At 40.1% G+C, this 22,449-nt stretch overlaps 1 protein-coding gene across 3 annotated transcripts in view; it reads right to left on the bottom strand.

The window, feature by feature from the left end:
• Positions 1-1,747: 1,747 nt before the first annotated feature.
• RAD54B (RAD54 homolog B) overlaps positions 1,748-22,449 on the bottom strand; it is a 114,339-nt gene continuing 93,637 nt past the window's right edge. For all 3 annotated transcript variants that reach the window (XM_022584786.3, XM_089898903.1, XM_089898904.1), the window contains one exon: positions 1,748-20,345. In XM_022584786.3, the coding sequence (XP_022440494.1) occupies positions 20,128-20,345 (218 nt within the window). In that variant the 3' untranslated portion in view covers positions 1,748-20,127. The remainder of the gene's footprint in view (positions 20,346-22,449) is intronic.

Here is a 22,449-nt window from a genome sequence, read left to right as displayed (position 1 = left end):
TTTGGTTATGGTTACCACAGGGGAAACGTGTTGGGGGAGGCATAAATTAGGAGGTTGGGACTAACACATACACACTACTATATATAAAATAATCGGGCTTCCCTGGTGGCGCAGTTGTTGAGAGTCCGCCTGCCGATGCAGGGAACACGGGTTCGTGCCCCGGTCTGGGAAGATCCCACATGCCGTGGAGCGGCTGGGCCCGTGAGCCATGGCCGCTGAGCCTGCGCGTCCGGAGCCTGTGCTCTGCAACGGGAGAGGCCACAACAGTGAGAGGCCCACGTACCGCAAAAAAAAAAAAAAAAAAATCAACAAGGACCTACTATACAGCAATGGGAACTCCACTCAATAGTCTGTAGTAACCTATATGGAGAAAGAGTCTGAAAAAGAATAGACATACATATATGTATAACTAAACCACTCCGCTATACACCTGAAACCAACACAACACTGTAAATCAACTACACTCCAATATAAAATTAAAATTTAAAAAAATACAATAAAGATAACTTGGCAATATCTATGATGGAATTCTGATTGTTGTGTCACATATTACCTTCACAATGCCCTGTGAGGTTTACACGAACTTTAGTGTTCCTGTTTCAAAGAAAGAAAAACTAAAGATGCACAAACGATCAAGAATAAGACATACACACGTTGGCTTTCATGTGAATGTTGCTGTTGAATTTAGATGACTGTTAGATCACAGGAAGATCCATCAAAAGAGCCATGTGATGGATGGACCCAGAGTCTGTCATACAGAGTGAAGTAAGTCAGAAAGAGAAAAACAAATACTGTATGCTAACACATATATATGGAATCTAAAAAAAAAAAAAAAAAAAAGGTTATGAAGAACATAGGGGCAGGACAGGAATAAAGATGCAGACGCACAGAATGGACTTGAGGACACGGGGAGGGGGAAGGGTAAGCTGGGACGAAGTGAGAGAGTGGCATGGACTTATATATACACTACCAAATGTAAAATAGAGAGCTAGTGGGAAGCAGCCGCATAGCACAGGGAGATCAGCTCAGGGCTTTGTGACCACCGAGAGGGGTGGGATAGGGAGGGTGGGAAGGAGATGCAAGAGGGAGGAGATATGGGGATATATGTATATGTATAGCTGATTCACTTTGTTATAAAGCAGAAACTAACACACCATTGTAAAGCAATTATACTCCAATAAAGATGTTAAAAAACAAACAGAAAAGAAATGCCAAGAGAAAAAAAAAAAAAGAGCCAGCTGAAAGGAGGTTTTGCTTAACACCTGTCTGTTTTGACCATGTTGTTAACTTCAGGGTCCTCATCTCAAACACAGTAATAGTACCTACTTTACAGCATTGTTGTGAAGTTTTAGTGAGATAAGAATGTTAAGTGTGGAGAATAATAAGTGCTTAATAAATGGAAGTTATTATCAATCTTAATGTATTTTTGTTATCAACAGGATTCAATTGATGTTCAAATTGACAGGTTTCTGGATCAGAACTAACCTTTATTTTTTTTTATTAATTTTTACTGGAGTATAGTTGCTTAACAATGCCATGCTAGCTTCTACTGCACAGCAAAATGAATCAGCCATACACATGCATATATCCCCTCCATTTAGGACACTACAGTGCATTAAGTAGAGTTCCCTGTGTTATACAGTATGTTCACATCAGTTGTCTATTCTATATATAGTATCAGTAGTGTATATGCGTCAATCCCAACCTCCCAATCCCTCCCACCCCACCCCTTTCCCCCCTGGCAACCATACATTTCTTCCTACGTCTGTGTCTCTATTTCTGCTTGGCAATTCAGGTCATCTATACAATTTTTCTAGATTCCACATATATGCGTTAATACATGATATTTGTTTTTCTCTTCCTGACTTACTTCACTCTGTATGACAGACTCTGTATGACACTCTCTAGGTCCATCCACGTCTCTACAAATGACCCAATTTTGTTCCTTTTTATGGCTAATATTCCATTGTATATATGTACCACATCTTCTTTATCCATTCATCTGTTGATGGACATTTCATGTCTTAGCTATTGTAAACAGTGCTGCTATGAACATTGGGGTACATGTGTTTCTTTGAATTATGGTTTTCTCTGGGTATATGCCCAATAGTGGGATTGCTGGGTCATATGGTAGTTCTATTTTTAGTTGTTTAAGGAACCTCCATACTGTTTTCTATACTGGCTGTATCAATTTACATTCCCACCAACAAGGTAAGAGGGTTCCCTTTTCTCCACACCCTCTCCAGCATTTATTGTTTGTAGATTTTTTGATGGTGGCCATTCTGATGGGAGCAAGGTGATACTTCATTGTAGTGTTGATTTGCATTTCTCTAATAATTAGTGACGTTGAGCATCTTTTCATGTGTTTGTTGGCCATCTGTATGTCTTCTTTGGAGAAATGTCTATTTAGGTCTTCCACCCATTTTTTGATTGGGTTGTTTGTTTTTTCAATGTTGAGCTGCATAAGCTGCTTGTATATTTTGGAGATTAATCCTTTGTCCGTTGCTTCGTTTGCAAATATTTTCTCCCATTCTGAGGGTTGTTTTTCATCTTGTAGATGGTTTATTTTGCTGTGCAAAAGCTTTTAAGCTTAATTAGGCCCCATTTGTTTATTTTTGTTTTTATTTTCATTACTCTAGAAGGTGGGTCAAAAACATCTTGCAATTTATGTCAGTGTTCTGCCTATGTTTTCCTCTAAGAGTTTTAATGTGTCTAGCCTTACACTTAGGTCTTTAATCCATTTTGAGTTTATTTTTGTGTATGGTGTTACGGAGTGTTCTAATTTCATTCTTCTACATGTAGCTGTCCAGTTTTCCCAGCACCACTTATTGAAGAGGCTGTCTTTTCTCCATTGCATATTTTTGCCTCCTTTGTCAAAAATTAGGTGACCATAGGTGCATGGGTTTATCTCTGAGCTTTCTATCTTGTTCCATTGATCTATATTTCTGTTTTTGTGCCAGTACCATATTGTCTTGACTACTGTAGCTTTGTTGTATAGTCTGAAGTCAGGGAGCCTGATTCCTAAAGCTCCATTTTTCTTTCTCAAGATTGCTTTGGCTATTTGGGGTCTTTTGTGTTTCCATACAAATTGTAAAATTTTTTGTTCTAGTTCTGTGAAAAATGCCATTGGTAATTTGTAGGGATTGCATTGAATCTGTAGATTGCTTTGAGTAGTATAGTCATTTTCACAGTATTGATTCTTCCAGTCCAAGAACATGGTATATCTCTCCATCTGTTTTTGTGGTCTTTGATTTCTTTCATCAGTATCTTATAGTTTTCTGTGTACAGGTCTTTTGCCTCCTTAGGTGGGTTTATTCCTAGGTATTTTTTTCTTTTTGTTGCAGTGGTAAATGGGATTGTTTCCTTAATTTCTCTTTCTGTTCTTTCATTGTTAGTGTATAGGAATGCAAGAGATTTCTGTGTATAAATTTTATAACCTGCAACTTCACTAAAATCATTGATGAGCTCTAGTAGTTTTCTGATGGCACCTTTAGGATTTTCTATGTATAGTATCATGTCAGCTGCAAACAGTGACACTTTTACTTCTTCTTTTCCGATTTGGATTCCTTTTATTTCTTTTTCTTCTCTGATTGCCATGGCTAGGACTTCCAAACTATGTTTAACAATAGTGGCAAGACTGGACACCCTTGTGTTGTTCCTGATTTTAGAGGAAATTCTTTCAGCTTTTCACCATTGAGAATGATGTTTGCTGTGGGTTTGCTGTATATGGCCTTTATTATGCTAAGGTAGGTTCCATCTATGCCCACTTTCTGAAGAGTTTTTATCATGAGTGAGTGTTGAATTTTGTCAAAAGTTTTTTCTGCATCTTTTAAGATGATCATATGGTTTCTCTTCTTCAATTTCTTAATGTGGTGTATCACATTAATTGATTTGCATATATTGAAAAATCCTTGCATCCCTGGGATATGTCCCACTTGATTGTGGAGTATGATCCTTTTAATGTGCTGTTGGATTTGGTTTGCCAGTATTTTGTTGAGGATTTTTGTGTCTATGTTCATCAATGATATTGGCCTGTAATTTTCTTTTTTTTGTGATTTCTTTGTCTGGTTTTGATATCGGGGTGATGGTGGCCTCGTAAAACGAATTTGGGAGTGTTCTTCCCTCTGCAGTTTTTTGGAAGAGTTTGAGGAGGACAGTTGTTAGCTCTTCTCTAAATGTTTGATAGAATTCACCTGTGAAGCCACCTGGTCCTTGACTTTTGTTTGTTGGAAGGTTCTTTTTTTTTTTACATCTTTATTGGTGGAGTATAATTGCTTTACAATGGTGTGTTAGTTTCTGTTTTATAACAAAGTGAATCAGTTATACATATACATATGTTCCCATATCTCTTCCCTCTTGCATGTTGGAAGATTCTTAATCACAGTTTCAATTTCATTACTTGTGATCAGTCTGTTCATATTTTCTGTTTATTCCTGGTTCAGTCTTGGAAGGTGGTACTTTTCTAAGAATTTGTCCATTTCTTCCAGGGTGTCCATTTTATTGGCATATAGTTGCTTATAGTACTCTCTTATGATCCTTTGTATTTCTGTGGTGTCAGTTGTAACCTCTCCTTTTTCATTTCTAATTTTATTGATTTCAGTCCTCTCCCCTTTCTCTTGATGAGTCTGGCCAAAGGTTTATCAGTTTTGTTTATCTTCTCAAAGAACAAACTTTTAGTTTTATTGATCTTTGCTATTGTTTTCTTCTTTTTTTTAAACTTTACTGGTTGCTTTCTTATATTTTTAATTTATTTTATTTATTTCGGCTGCGTCAGATCTTAGTTGCGGCACGTGGGACCTTAGTTTCAGCATGCAGGATCTTTTGTTGTGGTGTGTGGGCTTCTATGTAGTTGTGGCGCACGGGCTCCAGAACCTGTGGGCTCAGCAGTTGCAATGAGCAGGCTCTCTATTTGTGATGCATGGGCCCCAGAGTGTGCAGGCTCAGTAGTTGCAGCATGCGGGCTCTCTAGTTGTGGCACACAGGCTCTAGAGTGCATGGGCTCCGTAGTTGCAATGAGCAGGCTTAGTTGCCCTGCAGCATGTGGGATCTTAGCTCCCTGACCAGGGATCGAACCCATGTCCCCTGCATTGGAAGGCAGATTCTTCACCACTGGACCACCAGGGAAGTCCCTGCTATTGTTTTCTTTGTTTCTATTTCATTTATTTCTGCTCTGATCTTTATGATTTCTTTCCGTTAACTTTGGGTTTTGTTTGTTCTTCTTTCTCTAGTTGCTTTAGGTGTAAGGTTAGGTTGTTTATTTGAGATGTTTCTTGTTTCTTGAGATAGGATTGTATTGCTATAAACTTCCCTCTTAGAACTGTTTTTGCTGCATGCCATAGCTTTTGGGTCATTGTGTTTTTGTTGTCATTTGTTTCTAGGTATTTTTTGATTTCCTCTTTGATTTCTGCAGTGAGTTCTTGGTTATTTAGTAGCTTGTTGTTTAGCCTCCATGTGTTTGTATTTTTTACAGTTCTTTTTTCCTGTAATTGATTTGTAATCTCATAGCATTGTGGTCAGAATAGATGCTTGATATAATTTTAACTTTCTTAAATTTACTGAGGCTTGATTTGTGACCCAAGATGTGGTTTATCCTGAGGAATATTCCATGAGACTTTTGAAGAAAGTGTATTCTGCTGCTTTCGGATGGAATGTCCTACAAATTATCAATTAAGTCTATTTTGTCTATTGTGTCATTTAATTTTTGTGTTTCCTTATTTATGTTCTGTCTGGATGACATGTCCATTGGTGTAAGTGGTGTGTTAAAATTCCCCACTATTATTGTGTTACTGCTGATTTCTTCTTTTATGGCTGTTAGCACTTCCCTTATGTACTGAGGTGCTCCTATATTGGATGCATAGATATTTACAATTGGTATACCTTCTTCTGGGATTGATCCCTTGATCAGTATGTAGTGTTCTTCCTTGTCTCTTGCAATAGTCTTTATTTTAATGTCTATCTTGTCTGATATGAGTATTGCTACTCCAGCTTTCTTTTGATTCCCATTTACATGGAATATCTTTTTCCATCCCCTCACTTTCAGTCTGTATGTGTCCCTAGGTATGAAGTGGGTCTCTTGTAGACAGCATATGTATGGATTTTGTTTTTGTATACATTCAGCTAGTCTGTGTCTTTTGGTTGGAGCATTTAATCCATTTACATTTAAGGTAATTATAGATATGCATGTTCCTATTACAATTTCCTCAATTGTTTTGGGTTTGTTCTTGTAGGTCTCTTTCTTTTCTTGTGTCTCCCACCTAGAGAAGTTCCTTTAGCATTTGTTGTAAAGCTGGTTTGGGGTGCTGAATTCTCTTAGCTTTCGCTTGTCTGTAAACCTTTTGATTTCTCTGTCAAATCTGAATGAGATCCTCACTGGGTAATCTTGGTTGTAGGTTTTTCCCTTTCATCACTTTATGTTCTGCCACTCCCTTCTGGCCTGCAGAGTTTCTGCTGAAAAATCAGCTGATAACTTCATGGGAATTCCCTTGTAGGTTATTTTTTTGCTTTTCCCCTGCTGTTTTTAATATTTTTTCTTTGTATTTAATTTTTGTTAGTTTGATTAATATGTGTCTAGGTATGTTTCTCCTTGGGTTTGTCCTGTGTGGAACTCCATGTGTTTCCTAGACTTGATTGACTATTTCCTTTCACATGTTAGGGAAGTTTTCGACTATAATTTCTTCAAATATTTTCTCAGGCCCTTTCCCTTTCTCTTCTTCTTCTGGGACCCCTTTAATTTGAATGTTGGTGCATTTAATGTTGTCCCAGAGGGCTCTGAGACTGTCCTCAATTCTTTTCATTCTTTTTTCTTTATTCTGCTCTTCGGCAGTTATTTCCACCATTCTATCTTCCAACTCACTTATTCGTTCTTCTGCCTCAGTTATTTTGCTGTTGATTTCTTCTAGTGTATTTTTCATTTCAGTTATTGTGTTGTCCATCACTGACTATTTGTTCTTTAGTTCTTCTAGGTCCTTGTTAAACATTTCTTGAATCATCTCAATCTGTGCCTCCATTCTATTTCGAAGATCTTGGATCATCTTTACTACTATTACTCTTTATTCTTTTTCAGGTAGATTGCCTATTTACTCTTCATTTATTTGGTCTTGTGGGATTTTACCTTGGTCCTCTGTCTGCAACATATTACTCTGTCATTTCATATTGTCTAACCTACTGTGTTTATGGTCTTCTTTCTGCAGGCGGCAGGGTCATAGTTCCTCTTGCTTCTGTTGTCTGGCCCCTGGTGAGTGAGGTTGGTCCAGGGGCTTGTGTAGGCTTCCTGGTGGGAGGGACTGGTGCCTGCATTCTGATGGGTGGAGTAGAGTCTTTTCCCTCTGAAGGGGAGGGCCTTGTAAGGTGGTGTGTTCTGGGGTGTCTGTGAGCTTAGTACAACTTTAGGCAGCCTGTCTCCTGATGGGTGGGGCTGTGTTCCTGTCTTGCTGGTTGTTTGCCATGAGATGTCCAGCACTGGAGCCTGCAGGCAGTTTTGTGGGGTGGGTCTTGGTCTTGATATGGATACCCCTGGGAGTGCACATGCCAATTAATATTCCCTGGACCTGGGAATTCTCTGGTGGTCCACCATCCTGGACTCTACGCTCCCACCCCAGAGACCCAGGGAACCAAGAGCCCACAAGCCTCACAGTGCAGCCAGACAAAAAATGAAAGAAAAGAAAAGAAAAAAATAAAAAGAAAGGAAAACAAACAAAACTCAAGACAAATAGCAAAAACAATAGCAAACAAATAGCAGCAACAGTACACAGACAAACACACACACACATAGAAAAAAGAAAAAAAAAAGCAAACAGACAAAAAAACAACAACAAAGAAACCAAGGGAACAGACAAGCAAAGAAAAGAGAAGAGTCAATAAGGACTAAACTGACAAAAACAAAGAATGAAAAATAACACAATAACAGAAAGCAAACAAACAACAAAAAAGCAAAGAAAATATAAAATATACACATAAAAACAATGAAAAAAAGAAAATGAAAGTAAAAATCAGCAATTATACTCCAATAAAGATGCTAAAAAAAAGAAAATAAAAAACAAAGGACAAAAACAAGAAAAAACCCACAAAGCAACAAAAAAGTAAAAATAGAAAAATAAAAAATTGTATATATTAAAAAAAGATTCTAAAATAAACGTAAAAATTAAAAATAAAAGCTACAACACCAACAACTGAGCAAAATGAAACAAACAAAAGAAGAATAGTAGTACCAAGAATATTTTCCTGGGGCCTCGTCTGTCAGTGTCCTTGCTCCCACAGTGAGCCTGAGCCTATCCCCACCTCCACAGGAGGCCTTCCAATACCTCTAGGTAGGTCTCTGGACCTACTGTGGGCACTGTGGAGCCAGCTCAGACTCTGACCTGGCCCAAGTATCGCATGTACTTGTCCCTAGAGTCCACTGCTGTGAAGGCTGGACCAGTCTCAATTGTTGAAACACTCATCGTCTATTCAAGTTTCCACAGATGCAGGATTTACCCAGCAGATACTGGGGATTTAACCCACAGCTTGTGCAGCTGCACAGAAAAATTTCCGTTTCTCTTCCTTAGTCGCACCGCCCCTGGGGCTCAGCTTTGGTTTTGACCCCACCTCTGCATGTGTGCAGCCCTCAGGTGTCTGCTCCTTGCTCAGGCAGGAGGGAGTGAAAGCAGAGGCTGCTTGGGACACGTTTACTCACTCAAGCCAGGGCAGGGTTACTGCGGCCACAGTTGAAGTGTCTACAAGTTGCCTGCGGCAGCGGGACTGACAGGCAACTGGAACAGACTGTGGTGTGCTTGCTCTGGTAGGTGTCCCTCCCAGTGCCCACGGAGGCAGGAACTGGAGAATGAGGGCGGTGGCGGCCCCACCCCCATCGCACCTGTCAACCATGGCGCCTCACTTTCCAGGCAGACCATGCTTCCCCTGGGGGCATTCCTGGCCACGCGTCCCCTCACTCCCGTCCCCTCTGCTGTATCCATGCAGCCAACAGCGTTCCTCTCCCCGGATCCATCCTCCCAACCCCACGCTTTAGCACTCAGCCTCCACCAGCACTGACAGACTCTCATCTCAGGAAGGGGCACCCAGGGCTGATTCCCAAGGAGGTTTTGGGATTGGCAATGCTCTGGGCCCTGAAGCCCTGGCGGATGGAGGAGACCCCGGCCCGAGGGGGGAGTGGGTCCACTCAGGTGGGAGCCCCTCCCAGCACCCGTGGAGGCGGAAGAAGCTGGCAGCTGGGGAGAGGGGTTATAATGGCAGCTCCACCCCTTGGACACCACTCAACAATGACACCTTACTTTTATGGTATCTCAGGCTTTTTCTGCAGACTTTCCTGGTTGTGGAGCTCCTTACTCCTGTCCCTTCAGGCTGTCTTTTCACAGCCAACAGCTGTCCCCTCCCTGGGTCTGTGCTGAAAACCCCACTTTCCAGCATCCAGCCCCCTTTCGCAACAGGCAACTCATGATTCAGGCTGGAATGTGCAGAGCTGTGGTGGAGACCTTGTGTGCAGTTCCTACTTTGTCCTGCCTTCCACAGAACATCTGCTGCATTCTCCTTTGATCCCCTGAAGGTCCTTTTCTGTCCCAGCTGACTTCCCCACCGTGAGGGAGTTTTCCTGAGTGTGGGGACTTCTGTTTACCTTCAGCTTCCCGCCAGGGTTGCTGGTCCCTTTTCTTTTTTTTTTTTTAATTTTTGTTGTCTACTTTTATTGAGATATAATTGACATGCAGTGCTGTATAAGTTTAAGGTGCACAGCATAATGATTTGACTTACATGCATCATGAAATGATTATCACAATAAATTTAGTGAACATCCATCATCTTATATAAATACAAAATTAAAGAAACAGAAAAAAATATTTTTCCTGTGATGAGAACTCTTGGGATTTGTTCTCTTAACAATTTTTATAAATAACATGCAGCAGTGGTAATTATACTTATCATTTTGTGCATTACATCCCTGGTGCTTATTTATCTTACAACTAGAAGTTTGTAACTTTTTTTAAAGCACATAACGCATTTTTTACTATTAAAAATGTTTTTTAAAGAACCTACACAAAGCATGAACACATCTACAAATCTCTATGATGTTTTCATCTCCTAGCTGGTCCCTTTTTTGATTCCTCTTTTCTTTTTTTCTTCTTTCTTTCATTCTTTTAGGTGTCCGAAGTCTTCCGCTAATGTTCAGTAGATGCTCTGTGGGAACTGTTCCATCTGTAGATGAATTCTTGATGTACTTGTGAGGAGCGACGAATTCTGCAGCCTCCTATTCCACCATCCTGACTCCCCACCCACACACCCCTGCCACTTACTGTGTTTTCTTAAGGCTCTAGCTCTCCACGACTGATAGTGGGTCTTAGTGTATAAGAAAAGTAAACATCAATGCTCTTTGGTATCCGGTCAACCTTCTCAATCACGCAGTTCTTTCTTAATTACCTTTCAAGGGTACAGCGACACCTAAGAATTTTGTCTCTGGCAACAGTATGTCAATGTGTGTAACGGACCATAAAACCCATTTTTAAAAGTGCCTTCACTACAAGGAAAGTCTTGGTACTCATCTGACGGCTTTTTCCTGTCTCCCATTCCTTCTTGTTTCCATAGAAAAGGTTAGATACCATTGGACACTCCTTCCTTCAATTCAAGTTCCCAAGCAGTTGCTGAGAATCTACTCACTATGGGCCAGGCCGCAGGGCACCTAGACGGGAGCCTGCTTGACATTCAAGGAACAGCGAGGAGGATGGTGGGCATGGAGTGGAGTTACTGAGGGAAGATGAGGTCATAAAGGTAATGCAGCCAGATCATGTCTGCCTGAGGCCATTGCTAGGACTTAGACTCTCACTGTGAGAAGAATGAGGTTTGGAGGGAAAAAGCAGAAATTTTTTTTCCTTTGTTGGTAAAAGCAAAATTACCAAATTATTAAAAATGGATGCCCCAGTATTAGGTACCATGTCCCCATCACCCTGGGCATTGTCACAGGGGCTTCCACAGACACCCCCAGGCACTGCAGGATTCAATCAAATGTTCAGAGTGGACTATTGCTCGGTCTTACAAAGTAGCCCATGGACTGGGACCTGAACAGGGGCTTTGGTTCCACATCAGTCACCTCCCTCTTGCTCTCTAACACTTGCCTACCCTTCCTACTTTCCCTAATCTCCTCTCCAGGAATTCCTCATCAACTATAAGAGTGAGCACGTTAGTGGCTGTTCTGTGGGATGAGCAAAGTCCCTTGTTCTAGCTGAGATGACAGAGCCGTGGGCCCCTCCTCACAGCTTATGGACTCTGGTGTACCGTGAGCTGTCTTAACTTAGCTTTGCCCCTGAGCAAAGGGAGCATAAACGTCAGGAAGAAAGAAAAAAAGTGTCACCCACAACGGCCTTAGCGCTACATGTTTTTGCTGGCCCCTAATTAGAAACTGATTTTCAAAGCCAACCCTGGGGGAAATTACGGCTACATTTCCATTCTGACCATGTTTAATGAGGCCTCATGAAGAAAACAAGAAGTTTCTCCTTGACGGTTTCCTCCTATGGTTGAGAAGGTGTGAATGAATAAAGGGAGACAGATAACAGCAACTGGTTTCCTATAATACAGCTGGCAGTGTCTGCTATTCCAGCGATTGAACTTAAAAATATAAACAGGATTCAGAGAATAAAGGTTAATGTGACACCCTATTGTGATGGTTATCGCTAACAGTAGAAAATAGTCATTACTGTGTTAACATTTCCAAGTGCTGATATAAGCCACAGGCTATTAGCATTACTGCTGTTCTCATTATGACAGATTAAATAGCAATCATATAAATAATCACACTCTGTCCAAAACTTGAAAATAAATTCAACAATGCCTGCCTAAAATAATCGTAGCCTATATGTACATCAGTCTTCTTCACAAAGCCCTCTTACACGCTACTTTTTCAAATCTTATTGGATACCACACTCCCCATCATCCCCAGTTGTCTAGTGAATGGTTTTCCATATGTTGATGTTCATAAAGATTGTGCAGACTGAGCATTATTAGGGGGATGGGCTTCTTTCCCAACATTCCAGTAAAGAGGGCTCGATTAATATAACCCCTGCCTGCCTCTCTTTGCTCCTTTATTCCCTGGGAGAAGGGCTGACTTATCTGTCGCATTTGTCAAGAATAATTCCACCTTGGCATGTGACGAGTTCTGGCCAATGTAAGTGAAAGTGGGGCATGCAATTTCAAGAATGGGCCCTCAAGTGAAGAGCTTGTCCTCCTCCTTCCTGTCTGCTGTAATACAGAGACTATTGCTAGAGCCAGTCTGGACCACAAGGCAGAAGCTGCATAATAAGAACAGAGGGGTAGCAGCAAGCTGGGAGCCTGGGTCCCTGATGACTGAAATCATCACACCAGCCTGGACTACCAACCCAGACTTTTAACTTAAGAAATAAACTTCTGCCTCATTTTAGCTCCTGTTATTTTGGATTCTCTGACAATTATAGCCACAGAATGGCAGCAGAGACTCTAGGAATGCAGGGGCAGGGGGAGATGCAGCCCAGGAAAAGGAAACTCAGTCAATAAGTCCAAATCAAAGAGTAAAGTGATGAAGGGTGAACAGAAAGTAGATGAATGGTGGTGGGGGGGAACATATCTGGGGAACAATCTAACAAGTCATGATCTATATTCATACACAAGATTTGTATTCACGCGCACATATAATGGATTCTCATTAATAAGCATAAATACACTAAATAAGTTAATATTTATAAAGCACTTTGAAAAATCCTTAGCACACAGTAAATATTATAAAGGTGCTACTAACTAAAAATAAATAAGAATGAATGGTGTGGTGGTTAATTTTGTGTCAAGTTGGCTAGGCTATGGTGCTCAGTTGTTTAGTAAAGCACTGGCCTAAAGTCTGTGGTGAAGGTATATTTTAGATATGATTAAAGATTACAATCAGATGACTATAAGTAAAGGAGACTGACCCTGTACTGATTCTGTTTCTCTAGAGGACGCTAATACAAATGGAAAGTTAACATAAACCTGTACTAGAAGCCACTGGAATTTGTATGTTGACAGCTGGGAGGTGGGTTGAGGGACCAGAGTAGTCAGACTAGAAGCCTTGTTCAACACACCATCCATCACTCCCCATACCTCCTCTCCTCTCACAGCCGCCCTGAGGAATAACCTCTCCAGGACCCCAAATGTTCAGTCACCCTCCTTTCCTTGCCACTGATTTAGAGCAGAAGATGAGAGGGCCCATAATGGTAACAGTCTACCCCAGCGCTGGGAGTAAAGCTTTATAGGCACAGTGTTTCTTTTTGGGGTGATGAAAATGTTCTAGAATAAGAGAGTGGTGATGGCTAAGCAACATTTCGAATATAATAAATGGAAGTGAATTATTCACTTTAAAATGATTGATTTTATGTTATGTGAACCTCACCTCAGTAAATTCTTTTCTTTTTTTTTTTGGCCGTGCCTTGCAGCATGAGGGATCTTAGTTCCCTGACCAGGGATCAAACCCGTGACCCCTGCAGTGGAAGCACAGAGTCTTAACCACTGGACCGCCAGGGACGTCCCCAATAAATTTTCAATGATGAATTTTATGTGATGCGAAATTTACCTCAATAAAAAAATTTCCACCTCCTTCCTGCTTGACAAGACATAGAAAGCCCAAGCTCTCCTAGTGCGTCCATGTCATAGCTCTCCCAGGGAAGCATTTCCTGACGGGCAGCATAGAGCTCAGCATCACACTCACTTGGTAACAGACCTCAAGCCAAGTCCAGCAACTAAGCTACTGTCGATAATGAAAGGGATAGCTTGGCCTCCATATTGACTCTTTATTCCCCAACCTCAACAGGGCATAAAGGCTGAAGGACGCCAGGGCTGATGGCTCCCAGTAACTGAGGTTGTCCACACCAACTCAGTCTTATCTCCCATGACCACGTGTACCCCAAGTACAGAGTGGCTGTGACATTTGGAAGCCTTACCTGGAGTCAGGAAACTTCTGCTCTGCTTTTACAATACATGCTTTCTTTTTCCCCATCCTGAATATAAGTAACCCTAGAGCTGGATGCAGCCTACTGTGTCTTGTGAGTTTGTCAATCTGAACGACCTGAGCAGAATAGGTGGTACAATCAAATCAACTGCATCGACGGTAAAATATCATTTCTATACTGTTCTGTGACAGTACGAACATCTATGTGGACCAAATATTTCCATCAGGATAAAAATAAAGATAACAGCAAAGATGAGGGATAAGACGTTGAAGTGAGCTTCCCTCCCACCCCATGCTACATCCCTACCTATGACACTAAACATATTTAAAACTACTCAAAAATGTCTAGTATTTGCTGATATTTCCTTAAAAAATAAAAATAAAGGAATTGTTTGGTCTGCTTTGTTGGATTTTTATTATCTCTTACTCAAAGAGATTTATAATTTTTTAAATAAAGATTAAATTACATTTAACACTTTAGGTTTTCAAATAAGTGTAACAAACTCCAACAAACCATTCTGTCTGCGTCAATAAAGATTTTTTCCCAGTTTTTCTTTAACCATAAAAGCTGTATGCTGAACTGGTTTTGATTTTGTGGACAACAAGGGATCTCAGGGGATGCAAGTTTGTAATGGCTTGAAGCAAAGAACACAGACCAGCTATAGAAGAGTGCCACGGGAAGCTATTCTAAACCAAAAAAAAAAAACACTCTGTGCCACACAAGGTAAGAGAAAATAATACCCCTTAGTTGCGTCCTTTCTTCAACAACAAAAATAGCACGTCCGCAAACCCCTCTAAGGCCCAATAGACTAATTCGAAACCAACTCAGAGAAACAGTGCCATCTGCTGATCATACATGCTGTTTGCTGCACGTCACAGAATTTCAATCTTGCCAACATTAATATGACAAACACTAAAGTCGCCAGGCAAGGGACTTCCCTGGGGGTCCAGTGGGTAAGACTCCCCACTCCCAACGCAGGGGTCCTGGGTTCGATCCCGGGACCCCTGCATTGGGAACTAGATCCTGCACGCGTGCCACAGCTAAGAAGCCTGCAGGCGGCAACTAAAGATTCTGCATGCCACAACAAAGATCCCGCATACCACAACTAAGACCCGGCGCAGACTAAGTAAATAAATAAAATAAATAAGTAAATAAATAAAATGAACACCGATACTGGAAATAGAATTATACTGTATTATCAGTGGGTAATTTTTTTTTTTTTTGAGGTACACGGGCCTCTCACTGTTGTGGCCTCTCCCGTTGCGGAGCACAGGCTCCGGACGTGCAGGCTCAGCGGCCATGATCACGGGTCCAGCTGCTCCGCGGCATGTGGGATCTTCCCAGACCGGGGCACGAACCCGTGTCCCCTGCATTGGCAGGCGGACTCTCAACCACTGCGCCACCAGGGAAGCCCAATGTGGGTAATATTTTTTTTAACATAAATAAATAAATAAAGTTGCCAGGCAATGTGATGTACGCCTAGATTGCAATACTCAGAAACAAAATGACAGCAGGGTTTTTTGACTTGTTCCTTTATCATACACCCTGTTTAATGGAGGGGTAGGCTGCCGGGAAGTTGAATTCTACAGATCAGAGCCGCTCACGTTTTAATTCATCATTAGTGATTCAGTCCTAATGAGAATGTGATTAAAATGTATTTGAATGTGATTAAAATGTATTTATGTTGTCATTTAGAGCAAGATTTTCACATGAATATGTCAAAGGTGTATTTGTGTAATTAGAAGCGAATCATGTATGTAACTCAAATAATACCCATTGCGCTGACAGTTTTTGTCAGCTCGTGCAGATTGACCGAAATCATGGAATCAAAAAGAGAAATCTCTATGCTGCCAGAAGGGGAAAAAAAAAGCGCTGGCTCTGCCTTCTTCAGTGTCAAGCATAGCTCCATGCTCAGAAAAAGGCTTAAAAAATACCCTGGAACTGAGATCTCTGAGCAAGGAACCCGATCATGGCGGCTAAGGGGGAAAAACAATGAAGTATTCATTCATTCATTCATTTCTTACTTAAAAGTAGCTGTCTTGTACCAGGGACTATACAAGGTACTGAGATACTAGGATGAATAAGATAAAATCCCTGTCCTCAAAGAATTCAGCTTAGCATGAGAGGGAGAAAGGTAAATAAACAGTTACAAACTATGTTAAATGCTACATAGCAGAGGTACGGACTAGGAGTAGATGATGGACAAAAGAAGAGAATTTTTTATAAATTGAGTATCTACCACAGAAGAGGTGCTTTGAATGTGTAAACCAGATGTTAACACATACTCTTTTTTTTTTTTTTTTTGTGGTACGCGGGCCTCTCACTGCTGTGGTCTCTCCCGTTGCGGAGCACAGGCTCCGGACGCACAGGCTCAGCGGCCATGGCTCACAGGCCCAGCCGCTCCGCGGCACGTGGGATCTTCTCGGACCGGGGCACGAACCCGTGTCCCCTGCATCGGCAAGCGGACTCTCAACCACTGCGCCACCAGGGAAGCCCAACACGTACTCTTTACCACCTGCATTCAATGCCTTTGTCCCATGTCACGTGGATTCCCTCACCAAACTCAGCCTCTCTTCTGAAATTCTGGCAAGATTTCAGGGTGGGGCAGAGATGAAGGGAACGTTACTTTCCACACTACTTAGCAAACAACCAACTGGAGAACAACTATAATTCAAATATCCTCCCTGGTTCTCATCACAGAGAGTTTCCCTTATCTAACCCAGTCCCAGAGTCCCTCCGTATTCCCCCCTCACCCTTCCCTCTCAGATGGTCTCCAAACTTCCAAATTTTCCTTCCTCCATTACACTTTGACAGCAACCAACACCCACGGTCTTGAAAGGCTCACCCAAGTATTAACACGTGTTTTTCTGAACTCAGTAAACATAATATTTCTCCACAGACACAGAAAACACATTTATGGTTACCAAAGGGGAAAGGGAGTGGGGAGGGATAAATTAGGAGTTTGGGATCAACAGATACACATGACTATATATAAAATAGATAAACAACAAAGACCTACTGTATAGCACAGGGAACTATATTCAGTATCTTATAATAGTCTATAATGGTAAAGAATCTGAAAAAGAATAGATATATATGTATAATTGAATCACTTTGTTGTACACCTGAAATTAACACAACATTGTGAACTAACTATATACTTCAACAAGAAAAGAAAAAAGAAAAAGATAATATTTCTCTACCTGGCTGGCCATATATTATTTCATTTAAGCTTCACAACTACCCTTGGACATATCATTGAACAGACAGGAAAACTCAATTCATCTAAGACAATACTAACCCTATGTCATAGGTTGCTAATGCATGGAAAGCACTTAGCATTTAGAACACAGTAATCAACACTTAATAAATGTTAGCCATTATTATTTTTATCACTATAATATTCGTTCTATCTCTTTTGTAGCTACACTTACTACCTAGGTAATATCCTCCAATCTCATGACTTTATTAAATACCATCTACATGCTGACAAATCCTAAATTTATCTCCAACCTTGACCAATGCTTCTGAATTCAACTCATGTACCAAACTGCTTATCTGACAACTCCACTGGATATCTAATAGGCATATCAAACTTGACATAATCAAAGGTGAACTCGTGCTTTCCCCCCACAAACCTCTCCTCTCCCAGTCTTCTTATCCCAGTAACTGGCAACTCCACTTCTCCTTTGGCTCAGACCAGAAACTCGATGATTCCAAATGACTCCAAGATCACTCGTGATTTTTCTCTTTTTCTTATACCTTTCATTCAATCCATTCAGATATCTTATTGGCCCTGCCTTCAAAAATATGCAGAATTCAACACTGCCCTGCTGCCACCTGGTCTAAATGACCAACACCTCTTGACTGGATTATGGCAAGAGCCTCCTAACTCATCTCATTGTTTCCACCACAGTCTGTTCTCATCACAGAGCAACTCAGGTCATGACTTTCCTTGGCTCAATTTCCAGAGGTTTTCCATCTCCCTCAGAGTAAAACTAAAGCCCTCAAAGTGGTTTTCAATGCCCTGTAACATTTGATCCCCCATTGCAATTACCTCTTTCACCTCAGCTCTAACTTGCTTCTTACTTTCTCCACACGGCCTCTGGCTGTTTCTCAGATATGTTGAACACTCCTTCGCCTGTCTCAGGACCTCTGCACTTGTGGTTCCTTCTGTCTGGAACACTTTTTTCCAGAGAATGTCATGGTTCTCAGTCCCTCAGTTTTTTCAGGTCTCTGCATAAATCCACCCTATATAAATAGCAACCCCCATCCCCACCTTGTTTAGTATCTCCCTTATTCTGCTTATTTCTTTTCATAGCAATTATCACCATGTACAATATTATATATGTGTATTACTCTCACGGTGCTAGAACGAAAGCACAATGAGGGCAGAGACTTTGCCTATTTAATTGTTATAGGCATAACCCCTAAGACAATGTCCAGCATGTACTAGGTACTCAATAAATATCTGTGGAATGACAAATGAGTTTAATCATTTAATCAAAATTAAGAAAGGCAGGAATTTCAAGAAGTTTACCAATACCTAATGTGAACAGAAGTCAAGATAAAGACTGCAGAGTTCACTGCATTTGTTAACTAGGGAGTGGCTGGGATGGAGGCCTTGAGTGTTGGGAAGGGACACACTAAGAAGAGAACTCTCTTCTGAAAATGGATAGTAGTGACAATTGTACAACACTGTGAATGTACAAATAGTAATTCATTTTGTCATGGTCTATTTTTCAAATGTGGTATAAAGCAAAACTTATAATACACGATTATCTGTAAGGCACTGGAAAGACAGAGAAGCTGGACTGCAATGAAGCTGCAACACCGGCCTCAACTGAGGAGCTCTGGAGCTGGAATGATCCTGAAGAGTTGTCCCAAATTGAGGCAAGGAGGCTGGGCCTTTCTACCCTGCAACAACAAATCACTGGATGCCAGCCACCCAGGGGAGGGAGGGTAACCTTGAGCGAGGCAGCTCCTTTCAGCTGTGGGATATTCTTAGGGAGAGATCTGGTTATGAGTGGTCAGAGGCAGCACCCCCAATAGATGGGTAAATGAGCACATTGGTCCTGAAGGGGGCAATCTGGGCAATACACCCTAGTATCCACTACAGTTAAGATAGACAATAAAGTTGCTAGTCTCTTATCATTTTTTTTTAAGATTTTACACCTGAGAATATGTGATGCAAGATACATATTGGAAGACGTTTTATATGCAAAGCCTCATATAAGAGGCATATACAAAGGGCCAAGAAACACCATTTTTGCTTTTTATTAGTTGACTACTTCCTTACCGACAAACTTGATCCCCAAACTGCCAGTTCATGAATCCTAGATGTACAAGTGCCCAGGCATGGCACCACAGATCCAAAGAACTCAGATTTGATGATACACAATTGAGTCTTTATTCAACACCTCAAGACAATATTCAGTCTAAAAGAAATTTCCCTAAAAGGAAGCAAAAGCTGATTGCAGAAACCCCAATTGGAGATTAAATGAGTAACTCCTTTCTCCTTGCAGACTTCAGTCTTCTAAAGCTTGCTTTGTACATTAAAACTTTCTATTTAATGTCAAAAATTACTACAGAAACCCCTTGACATGATGGTAGCTGAACCATTAACCAGAATACAAACAATGCTTGCTGGACATGGCTTTACAGTCTGAAGTCCCAGGTTAGAAACCGGTGCTTTGAAGTGTCCAGTACTCCTCCGCGTCCTGCCACAACCCACAGACCACTCTCACCCAAACCGCCCTGCAGCAACTATTATGTCCAGCTGAATCTTCAGCATTAGCAATCCTAGTCTCTGATTCTCCTTCTCCTTTGAGCTGTAGTTTAAATTTACCAAATTTTTCAGTTGTCTCCCACATCTGTCTAATATTCCTAATCAGTTTAGATTTCCCAAAGATAGAAACAGGGCATTTTACCTTTTAATATTCCTTATGAAAATTCCTTAGAAATTCCTTAATGAAACTGCATGAATTACGGAATTATTAATAAACAATTATAGGATGATACAAGTATGTCTTTAATGTTTCAATATTTAAGAATATATACAAAAAATTAAACAACTCAGTTTTGATTATTATATCAAAACTATAATACATTTTGCAATAAAATATATTATTATAATTAAAATAATTCTATTTGTTTTCCAAAATTACATTTACTTACTAGATTAATTTTTTAAAGGGGGTTATATAGCAGTAGTTTGATTGGTTATATTCTGAAAAAAGAATGACACATTTTCTCTTATTCTTTCAAGAAAAGGATCTGTAAGATTTAAATGATCTCCAGAAAAATGTTTCCATTGCTTCAACTGTGACATGGAGACAGGTTTCAGGGAGTCAGACTTCTGTTGATGTGTACCAAGCTGACAATTTCTAAAGACAGGGAGTTTTTCCAATGAATCACCTGAAATAAGTAAAACAATGAGGAAATCCTTAGGCCAATCAATATCCTATTACATACAATACTTTTTAAATATATAATGAGTTTATATGATTCGTTACATTTGATCACCATGGTTTATGTTAAAATAAGCAAATTCAATTAATTCATTCCTTCTACAAATATTTATAAATTGTTTACAATGTGCTGATTTGAGCAATGGGGGCCAAAATGGTGAACAAAAATAGACATGGTCTCTGTTTTCAAGGACTTTATGGTCTAGCAGGAGAAATACACATTAAACAAATTAATCATCCAAAGAGATGTATTACAGGTCCACAGTTTCTCACCTAAAAGCCTGTGGAGCCAGATATGTTTCCAAATTCAGAACATAACTGTAACAATGTGGGTTAACACTCCATAATCAAACTCATTAATATTCTGTAGCAAGGGCTTCCCTGGTGGCGTAGTGGTTAAGAATCCGCCTGCCAATGCAGGGGACGTGGGTTCGAGCCCTGGTCCAGGAAGATCCCACATGCCGCAGAGCAACTAAGCCCATGTGCCACAACTACTGAGGCTGCACTATAGAGCCCGTGAGCCACAACTACTGAGCCCTCGTGCCACAACTACTGAAGCCCACGTGCCTAGAGCCCGTGTTCCGCAACAAGAGAAGCCACCGCAATGAGAAGCCTGCGCACTGCAACAAAGAGTAGCCCCTGCTCGCCGCAACTAGAGAAAGCCCCCGTGCATCAACGAAGACCCAATGCAGCCAAAAATAAATAAAATTAAATCTTTAAAAAAGAGAACATCAGACTGGATAAAATAGAAAATCCAGCCTCATATTATTTACATGAAAGATACCTAAAACATAAGGACACAGAAAGATAAAAGAACAGAAAAAGATATACCAGACAAATACTAACAATAAGAAAGTCAGTGTATTTGCTGTACACCTGAAACTAACACATCGCAAATCCACTATACTCCAATAAAAATTTTAAAAAGTCAGTGTAATATGTTAACTAAAGACAAAATGAAAGCAAAAGACATCAGAGATAAAGCAATCACTACATAATAATAAAATAAATAAATAATAATGAAAAAATTTTTACAAAGAAGATACAAAATATATAAAGCAAAAATTGACAGAATAACAAGAAACTGACAAATCCACTGTCATACTGTAAGATTTTAACATATCTCTTTCAATAACAGATATGCCTAACACAGAATTAGGTCATTAATAGAAAAATGGGCAAATGATATGAGCAGGTGGTTCACATAAAGGAAATACAGCTCTTAACCATAGGAAAATATACCCAACTTCACTCATAATAAAGTTAAATTAAATTAAAACTAGACCAATATACCATGTCTTTTACTATCAGATTGGCAAAAATCCAAACAATTGATAATCCTAAACTGGTAAAGCTGTGGGGAAATAGTATATTGTTGGTGGGGTATAAATGATACAACCCCCAGTGGAGGGCACCTTAGCAAGATCTATCAGAATTACAAATGCACATATTCTCTGACACAGCAACACTGATAATTTACCTTATAGAGATATTTGAAGATATAGAAAAAGATGTACGAATAAAGATATATACTGACTGGAAAGAACCTAATTATACAGCTGTAAGGTCAGATGAATAAATTATGGTCTATTCATACAAGGGAGGATTATATAGCTGAGAGAAAAAAAGAATGAGGAAACTCTTTAATGATACGGGAGATCTCAAGATACTATTCAATGAAACAGGTACAGAACTATACACATATTACACTACCCTTTATTGGGGGAAAAACTGGGCAAGAGTTCCTTGCATATGCATAAAAATATATCTAGAAGGATACACATAAAACTAATAATACTGGTTTTGCATAGGGTAGCAGGACTAGAAACTCGGCAGATGACGGCATTATGGGAGGAAGAGTTTTCACCATATACATTTTATATTTTTAAATAGTTGAGACAGGTAAATATATTATCAATTTTTCAGTTAAATTAGTAAATTTTTAAATCTGTAAAATAAGAAAAAACTAATTCGGTAACAGAAAATTTGACTAATATGGCGAACTCTAAACTAAGTAATTAAGAGAATACACATTCTTTTCGTGTACAAAA

Source organism: Delphinapterus leucas, chromosome 17 (assembly GCF_059928025.1).
Source record: "Delphinapterus leucas isolate spDelLeu-1000000601 "Yukka" chromosome 17, BTC_Dleu_Yukka2, whole genome shotgun sequence".
In the NCBI taxonomy this organism is placed as follows: Eukaryota; Metazoa; Chordata; class Mammalia; order Artiodactyla; family Monodontidae; genus Delphinapterus; species Delphinapterus leucas.
This window is presented reverse-complemented; position numbering and strand designations above follow the sequence as displayed.